At 40.4% G+C, this 15,277-nt stretch overlaps 1 protein-coding gene across 1 annotated transcript in view; it reads right to left on the bottom strand.

Annotated features, from left to right (window-relative positions):
• The window catches only part of EPS15 (epidermal growth factor receptor pathway substrate 15), a 68,462-nt gene that overhangs the window by 20,787 nt on the left and 32,398 nt on the right, over window positions 1–15,277 (bottom strand). Inside the window, 4 exon segments of the mRNA XM_032217212.1 lie at window positions 136–297; window positions 2,357–2,429; window positions 11,818–11,903; window positions 14,285–14,441. Coding sequence (XP_032073103.1) covers window positions 136–297; window positions 2,357–2,429; window positions 11,818–11,903; window positions 14,285–14,441 — 478 coding nt within the window.

Genomic DNA, 15,277 nt, shown 5'->3' with positions numbered 1-15,277 from the left:
TCATTTTTAATACATTTATTTCTATGCCAATCTCTTTAAACAAGGAATCCCTAAGTATATACATCACATATACAACAGTCCCAGTGAAACAATGAGGAAAATGCAGCTTTCTACAGCTGAGGTAAAAATACTCACTAGATCAACTTCTTCTGTACATTTCTGCCGTATCATACTAAGCTGCTCTTCTAACCAGGCTTTCTTTTCTTCTAGACCATTCAGGATTTCTTCTGCCTCCTGCTTCTGAGTCAAAAGGTTCTGCAAGTTATTGCTCTCCCTTCTTACTTCATCTTGAAGATCCTGAAAAGTGAAAAACATAGGCCTGCATTTCTTCTTAAAACATCCATCATATGATGTTGTAATGATTTTAACTTTCTGATGTAAGATGGAGGGGAGAGGATGTGAACAGGTAGGTGCATATTTGAAAAATTGAAAAAAAGAAGATAGTCTCAGCACACATATTTCACAAGGATTATCATGAACAAAGTCATATGAAATTTATAAAATACACACAGAAAAATAAATCAAAATAGAGGGTGGAAGGGTATGAGAAAGGAAATGAGACAGACGAACTGAAGAAAAGCAATACATAATCAAAATTACTGAGAACATTTTTCTCTTAGTAGCAAATGTGGTGCGATTCAGTGGGTGGAAATGGCAGATGGGCAACTTAAGGTAGAGAAGAAAATGTCTCCCTAACTGATGTCTGTCGGCTATTGCTAAGCATCACTCATAAGAGTGGCCCAGAAACAGAATGACTGCAATTCATCCAGTGCTACCTGCAACCTGTATCCAAAGACACATTGCTAAGACACTGCAGGATACAAGCATCTATCAATGAAGTACAATACATTTCAAGATTTATCAATGACAAAAAGCTTCACACAATTTAGATTGCTTTTTGAGCAAAGCTTTCAATATCACTAATAGAATTAAATTTTATTAAACCTGTGGTTTCAATTTGAATGTGAAATGGTTTTAATTGGAACCAAGACTTGTTATGAGAATTTGTTTTATTATACTATTATTATTAAAATGTTTGGTTATAATTTCATAACAGATCAAGGCTTTCTAGTCACAGAAAAAAAATCGGCCATTTCAACTTCAGAGAGGGCTGTTCTGAAATCAGAACAAAAACTTCAGTCATTTTTATTTTAATTCTCTTAAATCACAACTTAACTTGATTATTCTGGTAGAACAATTGGGTTCTGCTATGTTCCCATTTTGTAAAAATTCCTACTTTATAGTGATGATTCTGAACATTACACTCCTGGCTAAAGTATCTATAATAAATTTTTAAAAATTGTATCTTGTAAAGTCTTCCTAGAAAAGCATTCCTATGTTGCCTGGATTACAATATATTTCTTGGAAAGACTACAAGAAATGTAATATTCTAGCAATCTTAATGTAATATTAATATAATTAGAGAAATAATTGTACAGAAACAAGCTGTACATCAATCTATATCAGAGAAGAACATTCAAGAGAAACTATTCGTTTGTTTCATTAGTAACACTCTGCTTTTTTAAAGCTTTTCTTCTAAAATTCATTTTCCATTACAATGGAACACTACTGATAGTGTTGGAGAGATATATAGATATAGATAGATAGATATATTTCCAGATAGATATATTTCCAGAATCAAATGAATTCTGGGCTCTGTAGTCCTTTCATTGATGTCATAGGACAAATATTAATAAGTGGAAATTATTTTGCTAGTATAATCTTAAAATATATCAACATCTGTAGTAAAACTGTTAACCAACTGAATAGCTTTATGTAAGTTCTGCTTGATTTTGCATAACCAGCAAATGGTCATGCAAAAGCAACAAAATACTGGTTAAGAATAAATTTAAAAGGCTCCATCTAAAAGAACTATTATGCAGCCTTTGATAAGGTTGCATTTTGCTCTACATTTATTTCTGTTACAATAGGGATTAAATGATTCTGTAAAAGCTTAGGATGCATGATTCATTTTGATTCTCTCACCTGGATTTACATTTAAGCACCGACAGATTTTCAGCTTTAAGGAATGCATCTAGATGCAAATCCTTGTTCATATCAAGCAAAAACTCAAACTGTTATTCATAGCCACAGTGCTTGCATTATAACATCACTGCCAAAATTGACATCTAACAAAAAATGCTGCATTTCCCCCTCAGCCTATTTCCCAAATAATATAGACATTCATGTAATTAACCAGGTCAATTTCAATCCTAAGCTAACAAATATATTGATCACAATGGGAACAAATCCTAAAAAGATATATGCTAAAAGACGAAACCATTCATTGAAAGACATTTTTTTCAATAAGGGTCTATTTATATCAACCAACTCTGAAAATTCAAATGACAATTACCTGGACTTCACTTGTCTTCTGCTTGATTGTCTCTCCTTTTTCCTTCAGGTCTTGCTCCACATTGTTCTTTTCCCTAGAAGACCAACAAATAAGGCAGGAATATTTAAGAACATCCGTTACGCCAGGCACAGTTATCCAACCTCCTAAACCAGTCTCTCTTTTTAAATGCATAGCTAAACATGTAATTTTTTAAGACTGATTGTGTTGCTTTAGAAAGAAAAGCCAAAAGGAATGGTCCTACGTAGGCCAAATATTAAAATATAAAAGATGTCTACTCTCCCAGTCATGGATAGGTGGAAATGACAGCTTAAAGAGAAAGCAAAGGGGAAAGGGGGGAAAAAAATCAATGAAATACTGTCTTCAGTGATCTCACTGTTGCTATGGAACAACTGTCTGGCAAAAAGAGGGAGGGACTGCATCAGCTCTCATATACTTAACCCTTCTGGAACTAGAATTGCACATATAGTATGCAACATAGAAACCTGTGGGCTAGCTCTTTTCGCTATAAAAATACTAAATACTTTGTGTTACTTGAAGCATAAAATCTTAAAGATAAGCTATATGTCTATCTCTCTCTCTCTCTCTATTTTTTCCATGCCTTACGATGCTGCAGCTTTCAGTAGGTTTTCAGTCATGGAATGAATGGGAAAAACCACAGAAAAACTGTAACGGTTCCATTTCACAATCCTCTGTACATTCATTTACAGAAGCCTTCATAAAGCTATACTATATTAATTCATTATTTTTTTTCATTCATTAACAGTAAATCAAACAGGATTTACAGCTTTAGCTGAATGTATCCTTTTCCAAGAGCTAAAGATGTCTCAACTAAAGAGCACCTTTGGATTTAGCTAGATTATTCATGCATCCATGTGAGCATTATATTTATCATACATACACACTATTTCTAGTTATTACCTTATTTATCCCCTGATCACATACACCGAATATCTTATCCTACACCTGCTACCATTATTTTTTCCATGTTGCTAAAAATTATATTAAAAGCTATACTGTTAAAGCCAAATTCTTCTATATCAGGAGTTGCAGTTACTTATAACACTAAGCCACAATATGTGTTTGATGGCGTATATATCACTATAAGCCAAAACTAACAAGCCATACTGTGGCTTTGAAAAATATGTGAACTTAGCCTATATCTAGATCAGTGGTAGTCAACCTGGTCCCTACCGCCCACTTGTGGGCGTTCCAGCTTTCATGGTGGGCGGTAGGGGTTTTGTCAGATACTGAAGCACTTCCCTTTTTTTTAAATTTAATTGACTACCCTACTTTATAAATCACCATTACTGTGGAACTGGTGGGCAGTTAGAAAATTTTACAGAGATACAAAAGTGGGTGGTAGGTATAAAAAGGTTGACTACCCCTGATCTAGATAGTGAAATATTGGGAAGTTTTATATAAATCCTTATTATTATTAAACTCCACTATAATAATGCTTTCATTGTGTCATTCAATCTGCAAAATCAACAGAAACATTTTTTTGCTTTGGTTAAAGAAAGGTTAATAAATGAGCACTGAACGCATTCACAAAATGTAAGTAACACACAGACAAACATGCTTCAATGAAAAAATTGCCAACTTACTATTAACAACCAAAAAGAAAAATAGCACTTCAAAAATATTTTAATTTTAAATTGGCTTTTGAAGGCAATAAGCATAATTATGCTTGCTTTGTTACTGACATACCACAGTGAATATAGCAACTTGAAATGCTGGTTTTAACTTACCTTTTAATCATTTACATTTTAATCATAATATTAATAAACTGCTAACCAAATTTATTTGCTGGGATTGATATATCACTTTAAAATGAGAGTTAATGTACAACAATAATCCCAGTTTGGCCTAATAGTTGAGGCAATGGACTAAGAGTAAGAAAACCAGAGTTCTAATCCTGCCTTAGGCACAGAAACCAAACAGATGATATTGGGCCAATCACTTTCTTTTCCCTAGTCAACCAAGTAATGCAGTCCAACTAATATCCCAGTGTCCGAAGAAGGGCAATGTAAGATGTTGCCTAAAAAGCTGCATGAATTTGTTCATACAAATTTCACAGGTAAATATGCCTGAAACAAAAAGCCAAGTAAATGGGTGAAATAATAGCTTCTTTCTCTTCTCCAAAGACTTCCCCAATAGAAAATAATGCACACAGAATCAAACACTTCATTAAAAAATCCATACTTAAAAAACAACAACCCCAAAATCCATACTTTAAAAAAACAACCACTGTCCCCAAAGTATTTAGGAAAACATCTATGTATCAGAATAAGAAGTGATAAAACACTGCAAAACCAATGAATCATGGTAAAATATATATTTTGATTTAGTACTACAGGGAATCGTCTCCAAAGTGCCTTGCTGTTCCATTGTGGTGGTGGTGTATTCACTGAAGAGATGAGCAAATAATGTTGGGAGTACACACTAAGAGTATATACTCTCACCAAGATCACCCAAGGTATGAAAGTCATCTCAGCTGCGTAGCTAAATAGAAACAAGCAGGCATCTATATAGGACACCAATGATACAGACATGTATATAAGGCAAATGATCACTTAAGTGACAAAATAAATCCATTTCTAACAAAATGCTAAATTATATCAGGGAACCTTCCATAGTAGTTTTGCCCCTAAGGCCTGCTGGGAAAAAAAAGTTTTAATGGATTTTTAAAATCCAGCAGAGTAAACTCTTTTTTCAATTGTTCAAATCCATCAAATCCTTACCATTTTCTGAAAATAGAGAAAGATTCAAATACCACACATACACACCAGTCAATTATTCAGTATTGCAAATCAGACAGACTTTTGAGATTGAGATTGAGAGATTGAGATGCTTTATTTGTACGCCGCCCTTTTCCCTGGGGGGACTCAGGGCGGCTCACAACTCAAGGGGAGGGAGGACAAACAAGTCACAGACATAAAAACGATACATCATTAAAAACACAACAGTCATACAATTCGAGTGGGGTTGTAATCTTTAGCCCCAGGCCTGTTGGGACAGCCAGGACTTAAGGGCTACGCGGAAGGTCTGGAGGGTGGTGAGGGTACGAATCTCCACGGGGAGTTCGTTCCAGAGGGTCGGAGCAGCCACCGAGAAGGCTCTCCTCCGGGTAGTTGCCAGCCGACATTGGCCGGCTGATGGAATTCGGAGGAGGCCTAATCTATGGGATCGTATCGGCCTAGTGGAGGTAATTGGCAGTAGGCGGTCTCTCAAGTACCCAGATCCAATACCATGCAGGGCTTTGTAGGTGACAAGTAGCACCTTGAAGCACACTCGGAGATCAACAGGCAGCCAGTGCAGCTCGCGGAGGATAGGTGTTACGTGGGTGAAACGGGGTGCACCCACGATCGCTCGCGCGGCCGCATTCTGGACCAGCTGAAGTCACCGAATACTCTTCAAGGGCAGCCCCATGCAGAGCACATTGCAGTATTCCAGCCTAGAGGTCACAAGGGCACGAGTGACTGTTGTGAGAGCCTCCCGGTTCAGGTAGGGCTGCAACTGGTGCACCAGGCAAACCTGGGCAAATGCCCCCCTGGTCACAGCCGACAAATGGTGTTCAAAAGTCAGCTGTGGGTCCAGGAGGACTCCCAAGTTGCGGACCCTATCTGAGGAGCGTAGTATTTGACCCCCCAGCCTGAGAGATGGAACACTTGACCAATTAGTGGGAGGGAAGCACAGCAGCCACTCGGTTTTATCTGGGTTGAGTACAAGCTTGTTAACCCCCATCCAGTCTCTAACGGCTTCAAGGCCCTGGCTCATCACATCCATCGCTTCATTGAGTTGGCACGGGGCGGACAGATACAACTGTGTGCCGTCCGCGTATTGATGGTATTTTATCCCGTGCCGTCGAATGATCTCGCCCAGCGGTTTCATGTAGATGTTAAAAAGAAGGGGGGACAGGACCGAACCCTGCGGCACCCCATATGTTAGGGGCCTGGGGGTCGATCTCTGCCCTCCGACTAACACCGACTGCGACCTGTCCGAGAGGTAAGAGGAGAACCACCGTAAAACAGTGCCTCCCACCCCCACCTCCCGCAGTCGTCGCAGAAGGATACCATGGTCGATGGTATCGAAAGCCGCAGAGAGGTCAAGGAGTACCAGGATGGAGGCGTGGCCTCCATCCCTGGCTCTCCAGAGATCATCGGTCAATGCGACCAAAGCGGTTTCTGTGCTGTAGCCAGGCCTGAAGCCAGACTGGAATGGATCAAGATAACTGGCTTCCTCCAAGGACCGCTGGAGCTGAAAGGCCACCACCTTCTCAACAACCTTCCCCACAAAGGGGAGGTTGGAGACTGGACGATAGTTGTTTAGAACGGCTGGATCCAAAGATGGTTTCTTCAGGAGGGGTCTCACCACCGCCGCCTTTAAAGCGGGGGGAAAGACCCCCTCCCGTAAGGAGGCGGCAACAACCGCCTGGATCCAGCCCCGTGTCACCTCCCTGCTGTTGACAACCAGCCAGGAGGGGCACGGGTCCAGCACGCATGTGGAGGCACCTACAGCTCTCACGGTCTTGTCCACGTCCTCAGGGGTAACAACCTGAAAATCAACCCAGCGATGACCTACCAAATTATCCCTTAGTGCCTCGGCTGGTTCTGCAGAGTTGGAGTCCAGGTCCGCCCGAAACCGAGCAACTTTATCCGCGAGGAATTGGACGTAATCCTCAGCCCTGCCCTGCAAAGGATCACCCGTGTCCCTCCTATTTAGGAGGGAACGGGTTATCCTGAACAGGGTGGCTGGGCGCGACTCAGCGGAAGCAATCAGAGAGGCAATATAAGTTCTTTTTGACGTCCTGATTGCCCGGATGTATTCTCTGATGCAAGATGTTAAAAGTGCTCGGTTCGATTCGGATTTACTGGATCTCCACTTGTGCTCTAGGCGTCTCTTTCGGCGCTTCATCTCCTGGAGTTCCTCAGTAAACCAAGGATCCACTGCCTCGGAGCGGCCGTAGAGGCGCAATCCGGTTAAGAGACTCCGTCGCTGCCGAATTCCAAGCAGCAACCAGAGTCTCCGCCGGACTGCGGGCGAGAGTATCAGGAATAACCCCAAGCTCCGTCTGGAACCCCGAGGGGTCCATAAGTCGCCTGGGGCGGAACCACCTGGTCGGTTCCTCCTCCCTACAGTGGGGGTTTGGTCTCCGAAAGTCAAGCCTTAGTAGGTAGTGGTCCGACCATGACAGGGGTAAGATCTCACTACCCCTCAGACCAAGATCACAACTCCACTGCTCCGATAGAAATACGAGGTCGAGCATGTGACCCGCCGAGTGGGTTGCGCCCCGAATTACTTGGGTCAAGCCCATGGTTGTCATGGAAACCATGAACTCCTGCGCTCCATCAGAGTGTTCACCGAGCGAAGGCAAATTTTTCTGATATTCTATAATAATTCATTTAGCCAACCCTCATGCCAGAAAAATTAACATTGCTGGATAGTTTCCAAATACGGGGGAAACAGTTAAGAAGAACATGCCATGTTTTAATGTATGAATGATCCAGAGTTATGCAAGCAAATGCTGCCAGTCCAAAATGCAACAGTAGGCCCAGTTTAGACTGTATAGATTAAGCCTCCAATTTCTAAGATACAGTGCATTCACAGAAAGTATTCAGACCTCCTTCACTTTTATCAATTTTGTTATGCTGCAGCCTGATTCTATAGTTGTTAAAATTCATTTTTTTCCTCATTAATCTACACTCAGTACTCCATGACAAAGTGAAAACAGACTCTTAGAAAAGTCAATAAATTTATTAAAAAGAAAAAAACCCTGAAATATCACATTGGCATAAATCCATGATGGCAAACCCGTGGCACACAGAGCCCTCTCTGCAGGCACACCAGCCATTTCTCCAGCCCAGCTCCACCGCACATGTGCACGTGCCTCCCACCAGCCAGCTGGTCTTCGGGTCTCTGCCACGCATGCACAGGGCCATCCTCAATCTCTGCAGTTTCCCCCCAGCGTGCCCTACCTTTCTCTCCCCAGCGCACCCCAGCTTTCTCCTCCAATTCTGCTTCCCATGCCTTCCCCGATTTCCACAGGTTCCACCCTCCGCAGATGCCTCTCCATGGCAGAAAATGAGGAGAAAGCCTAGGTGCACTGGGGAGAAACTGCGGATATCAGGGGAGGCAGGGATGGAGGAGAAAGCCTGGGCATGCTGGGGAAAAACTGCAGAGATTGAGGAAGGCACGGGAGGCAGGAATGGAGGAGAAAGATTGGGCGCACTGGAGAGAAACTGCGGAGATTGCAACAGCACCCTGCGCCCCATTTTGGGCCTGAAAAGCCTCCTGCACCAAACTGGAAGCCAAAACGGGGTCCAGGGCACATGTGCAGGGGGAGGCATGTGTAGGAAACGCGCTCGCATGTGCGGGGATGGGGCATGTGTACGTGCATTTGCGCGCACTTGCGCTTTGGGCACTCGGCACCAAAATGGTTAACCATCACTGGCATAAGTTTTCAGATCCTTTGCAACAACACTTGAAATTTAGCGCAGATGCCTCTCATTTCCTCTCATTGCTGACATATTCCTACACCTTAATTGGAGTCCATCTGTGGTAAATTAAATTGATTGGACATGATTTGGAAAGGCACACACCTCTCTATAGAAGGCCTCACAGTTGACAATGCATACTAAAGCAAAACAAAAACTATGAGGTCAGAGGAACTGCCTGCATAGCTCAGAGATAGGATTATTGCAAGGCACAGATCTTGGGAAGGCTGCAATACAATTTCTGCTTCTTTGATTCCTAAGAACCCAGTGGCCTCCATAATTCTCAAACAGAAGAGGTTTGGCACAACCAGGACTCTTCCAAGAGCTGGTCACCCGGTCAATCTAAGCAATCAGGCGAGAAGGGCTTTAGTAAGAGAGGTGACCAAGAACCCGATGGTCATTCTAATTGAGCTCCAGACATCCTGTGTGGGGATGGGACAGTGTTCCAGAGGGACAACCATCAATGCAGTCCTCCACCAATATGGGCTTTATGACAGCGTGGATCGATGGAAGCCTCTCTTCATTGCAAAACACATGAAAATCCAACTGGAGTTTGCAAAAAAAGCACTTGAAGGTCTCTCAGGCTGTAAGGAACAAGATTCTCTGGTCTGATGAAACCAAGATTGAATTGTTTGACTTCAATTCTAAATGTTATGTCTGGAGGAAACTGGGCACTGCTCATCACCTGCCCAATATCATCCGAACAAAGCATGTTGGTGGCAGCATCATGCTGTGGGGTTGTATTTCAGCAATAGGAACTGGGAGACTGGACAGGGTTGAGGAAAAGCTGAATGAGCAAAGCACAGGGATATCCTCCATGAAAACCTATTCCATAGCATTCAGGACCTCAGACTGGGCTGAAGGTTCACTTTCCAACATGACAACCATCCTATGCACACAGCCAAGGCAACATAGGAATGGCTTAGGGACAGTTCTGTGAATGTCCTAGAGTGGCCCAACCAGAACTCTGACGTGAACCCTATTGACCATCTTTGGAGGGATCTGAAAATGGCTGTCTACTGACAGTCGCCATCCAACCTGACTGAGCTTGAGGGAATTTGCAAGGAAGAATGGCAGAAAATCCCCCAATTTAGGTGTGCAAAACGTGTTGCATCATACCTAAAAAGTCTCCAGGCTGCAATTACTGCCAAAGGTCAAAGCACTAAGTGAAGGGTCTGGATGCTTATGCCAATGTAATATTTCAGTTTTTCTTTTTAATACATTTACAGACATTTCTACAAGTCTGTTTTTACTATGTCATTATGGGGTAATGAGTGTAGATCAATGGGAAAAAATGAATTTCAACATCTCTAGAATCAGGCTGCAGCATAACAAAATTGACAAAAGTGAATAGAGTCTGAATACTTTCTGAATGTACTGTATATCTTCAAGAGCAGGGTAATTTTAACTAAACTCTTTTGAACAACACAAGGCTTCAAATACACACAAAGCATTTCGTTGTTATTGCTGTTACCTAAACTTCATTCTAAAGTTGCAGTAACTAATTTCATTTTGTGTACTGCAATGTTCCATTTGTTTATCAGGAAAAGATATTCCCATTCATTATTTCAAAGGACACGTAAATAAGTAGTATCAATTTCATCAACATCCTTTAAAGAAAGATTACTGGTTTAGGAGCCAAAAGCTGCAGTTAATCCCTCCAGAATGTGTAATGGCATTAGAAGTTCAAGCAGCAATAGCATCTGGATCAAATAATCCACAGAAGAAATGCTTAATTTGAATATGGTGCCAAGAAGTACAAATTGTTCCAGATAATCCAAATACTTTTGGAAAAGACAGCTCAGGAATTTAAACAAAGCTTATGAATCAACACAGTTGCTATACAAAAGCTTTTGTTGTACATTTCAGAATCAGATACCAGAGTAAGACAAACATTTAATGTCTGCATGAAAGTGTCTAGTCAGGTCATCTGCTGACACTGGGTCAGGTACCAACACAGTGGTGGGTTCCAGATCCTGTTCCAACCGGTATGGTTGGAACAGGCCCGGTGGCGTCCACATGGATGTGTGCAGTGCGCACACAGTGCGCACATGCGTCTTACCATCCAGCGATGTCTCTGTGAGCCTCTGCGACGCTACAGCTGCTCGGCGAAGCGTCGCACAGGCGATGTACGCAGCATGCATGGAAGCGCCAAAGACATTAAAGACAGATAAGGAGAGCGGGTGGGCCCTCCGGAGCACCATACCGGAACGGTACCCGTTGCTCCGGGCAGGCTTCGGTACGCCCGTACCGGGGCGTACCTCCTGCAACCCACCACTGTACCAACAGTATAGTAATACTCTGAATGGTTCTCCCCCATATAAAGCTTGTGTGCAATCTGGCTATTTTTCTAGGCTCACAACCATAAGCAAGTGTCAAGAGGGCCTTTGTAGATTCATCTGGGGTGCCAACTGAGCCATTTCAGGGACTGAAATCCTCTCATAGTCACACATATGTTGGTTACTTCAGGTGTGCTATTGCAATGTGTTCTACAGGAGGGTCCCCTTGAAGATCACTTGGAAGGTGAAGATGGTCCAAAATACAACCATGTGAACAGTTATGGGCAAAATTCAATTCATACATGTAACACCTCTGTTGTATGAGCTGCACTGATTACCAATATGCTTCTGGTTGCAATTAAAAATGCTAGTTATCACCTGTAAAGGCATTCATGGCATAGGGCCTGGCAATCTGAGGCACCATGTCTCTCTCCTTACGTCTGTCTGTCTACCCTGGAGGATCTGACAGAACAGACATATTTCATGTCTCCTCTGCATGATGCCACTCTTTGAAATAATCCACTTTTCCCACAGTTTTGAACTGCATCAAAATTACATATTTTTAGACAGTCTTTAAGAAATTGGCTTCCCCCGCAACCTATGCTCCCTGGAGCAGCTCTTATAAAGCTAAATAATAAAACAAACATTAAAAATCACTATAATTGTAGTGTAAATTTCTTTGACTTACCTTTGAAGGTCAATTATTTCATTGCTTAAGGAATCTAACTCTTTGATTGCAGAAAAATCTGCTATGGAATTTGGCTGTAGTAAATTCTGAAAAATAAACAAGAAAATATGGCTTGATTCTACTTGCTTCCATAATAGATACTCTAATTGTCTTGGTGGGAAAAAATCTAACTGGCTTCTAATTTAAGATTTTTTAAAATGTTCAGCCTAATTTTTTAAAAGCTCTAAACGTAAAGCTTACATTTCCAGCAGGAGGTGAGCTTCAAAGGGTACGTTGAGTTTTCTTGCATTTCATCCGTTTTTGAAATGAAAACATTATATAACATAACAATTAAACAGACTAATCCAGAGGTGGGGAATTAATTTTCCCAAGGAGCCACATGAAAAACTGGGACTGTTGTGGAAGGCAAAACCAACAGTTCCTAGCTGTGACTGCCAGGACACACTTTGACCAAGGTGGCAACAGGTGGCCAAGCTAGGTCCCTTCATGCAATGATTACAATTGTCTCCTCAGGCTTCTCCAGAGGAGTGCTGAACAAGTGCATAAAAGCACTTTCTCTTCTTGCCCTCCTGCAACTGGCCAGCTGACTGAAGGACTGCATAGCTGTGCATAGCTGAATCTGATCTGACTTCCTCTCCCACCCCCTGTGGCGTACGTATGAAACATTTGATTTCTAGTTTCCATCTGACTTTATGCGGGCTGGACAGAGACAGCCAAAGGGCTGAATGTGGCCTGGGGGTCATAAAATGCCCAGGCCTGGACTAGTCTATTCTGCTACATAGGTATAAATGTGTATGTTTCAACGGAGTGTTCCATAGTACTTATATTGATTCATTTATTGGCCATTAGTTCTCCTTGATAATTGTTTTTTCTCAGTTGAGAAATTTTGTGAGGCTCATGTTTCTGAACTTGCAACATTAAACCAGAATTGCATTGGTTAATACATACAGTTCATTATGCCAATGACACAAGGATATGTGATATTTACTTCCCTTTAAGAATAGTGAAGCAAAGGGACAAAGGCTAATTCTCAATACAGAAAGATTTCTGCTTGTAGAATCACTTTTTTAAAAGTGCATGGTCATTTATTTATATTTTTCATATTTCAGGTTTAAACCTTTCTGCAACCATCAACAGTACAATTACAGCCTCATTATAGCTTAAGGTTTAGTGCGTTCATATATACGTGCTATTACTCGTTTGAGTTAATACTTCACAATTCATTTATTGTTTGATAACAAAAAGTAAATCTTCAACTGAGGTATGAATCTTAAATTCAGAGCCTGTATTTAAGCCCAAACAACTGTGAAAGAAATATAAATATTTATAAAATATGTTGTTATTGTCAGCAGGCATCAAGATCAAGTTCACAGCACATTATTCTGTCAATTTTGGAAATACATGCAGCATCCTGAAGTGAGAACAGTGATGTGAGAATAGCACAGCTCTTTCAGAAATTTAAGTGACATTCTGCTGTTTGAAAAGAAAATGTGTGATATGAAAAAGATGCTCATTACTAAACAATCAATATTGGAAAAGTGAAGAATCTCTAACCTTGCGATGGCAGATTTAAGAAACTGACAGTATAATAAAGATGCAAAGCAGAATGGTGCAGAATGGAAAATATAGTCCAAACTAGGAAAGACATAGGAGGAAAGCAAACATATAAAAAGATTAGTAAAGCAAGAAATAAAAGCAATTTTTTCAAAATAAAGCAAAAATAAATTTGATATTGTAGAAGTCAAACAAAATGAAGAATTTTTGAGTGTAATTTCTCACAAGGAGTTCAATTTATTTGGGTAATATGACTTAGCACAACCAAGAAGAAGCTCAATTATCAAATCAGGAGAACATTAACATTTTGTTTTTTTTATTGAGTATTTATTATTTGAAATGCAACAATGCCACAAAAGTACACAATATATAAATGTATCCTGCTTATACTGAAATTATTTCAGTATGTCCTTAGGAATCATAGAATTTCTTCAATAAGAATATTTCATAAAGGCGATGCATCTCACATAGTATGTAGCAGAAATAATATCTTATTTGTCTTTTCCAGTGACTGCAATGTTGAGAACAAGTCTGCATGCACATACATGGAATTGATTCTAGTAATTTATTAGCGCTTAATCCACCTGGTCTTTAAACTGAATTGTTATTATCTTTAAAATATGAACAGGAAGATATAAACAGCACTCAATGAAGCTATTTTAAGCTTGCAAAAATCAAAGAATATCCATTTTCTAATAATGTGTCCATGTTTTCATTTTATTTTATACAAACAACTTGTATCTGCTTGGTTGGCTAGTGAGATGAAGGAAGGTTTATCAATAATATGAGCAGAGTTTGTGTGTTCCTGTTAACCAGTTTCTATATCTACTATTATCTGAGATACCAAGTTCAAGCACATAGTACAACTCCCAACTAATCTTTACCACATTTTATGAAATGTCACAAATCTCACATTTTGTGAAGCGGTTCTCTCTGATGGAGGAATCATGTCTGTCGTTAGCACCTGTGGGGGATCAATTCCCTTTGTCAGCTTCTGATTGATTAAATGGAAGGCCAAAGCAAATTGTTCCTTGGAAAGCTTCCCACAATCCTTTGTGTCACAAAGAGCCCTGTAAAATCCATTAAAGAAAGATAATGAAATTTCTCATACCATGGACATGCTCTTTAGATTAAAAATTACTATTTTAAATCTATTTAATTTTGAAATCTAGCCATAAATTTTGCATTCCATAGCCGAGTTCACACTTCATAATAAGCCTCTAATAAATGCCATTATATTTCAGAATGACTGTGACTTGGAAGTGTTTGAGATTCAAAACAAAAAATAGAGCAACACAATACAACTAAGCTAAGTATTTATAGTGTACATTCTGAAGCAGGTAACATATTTATTATTGCACTTTATGCCACTTGACTATAAGTTTATTCTGTACAAGGTCTTTCATCTTTACAATTTTAAAAAAAGTTCTCTGTTTAGAACCTAAAATGCCAAAACCTTCATTTTGGCACCAAGAAGAGTGACATTAAACACGGACCTTATATCAAAATTTAGGATTCACTTTAGAAAAAGCATCAACATTGGTTATTTCAATTCTTAAAATACAGTAACTCGAGCTAGAGTGTACAATTGAATGCAAGCATGTGGAAAAACAATAAATTCCAAATGTAGAATAACTAGTTATTTTTCATCAATTTTAAAGAAAAGACCATTGGCTTACCTGAACGGTCGTTCTCTGAGCGCTGTGGGAGAGTCCAAGCATGGGTTAACACAGTCTATCTGCCCTTGGACTGAGTGAGTTTTTTCTTTGACCACGCCTCTCTTTGCCTCCTTAATTTCAGTTTAAAAATGAAGTAGCAGGAGTCCCGTTCCAGTCATCAATAGTCAAAGTCCTGAACTCTTCAGAAGACCCTGGGCGGGTTTGGATTCTCCCGCAGCACCCAGAGA

Source organism: Thamnophis elegans, chromosome 5, assembly GCF_009769535.1.
Source record: "Thamnophis elegans isolate rThaEle1 chromosome 5, rThaEle1.pri, whole genome shotgun sequence".
Lineage (NCBI taxonomy): Eukaryota > Metazoa > Chordata > Lepidosauria > Squamata > Colubridae > Thamnophis > Thamnophis elegans.
The sequence above is the reverse complement of the archived record's forward strand: the minus strand, read 5'-3'. Positions and strand labels throughout refer to the sequence as shown.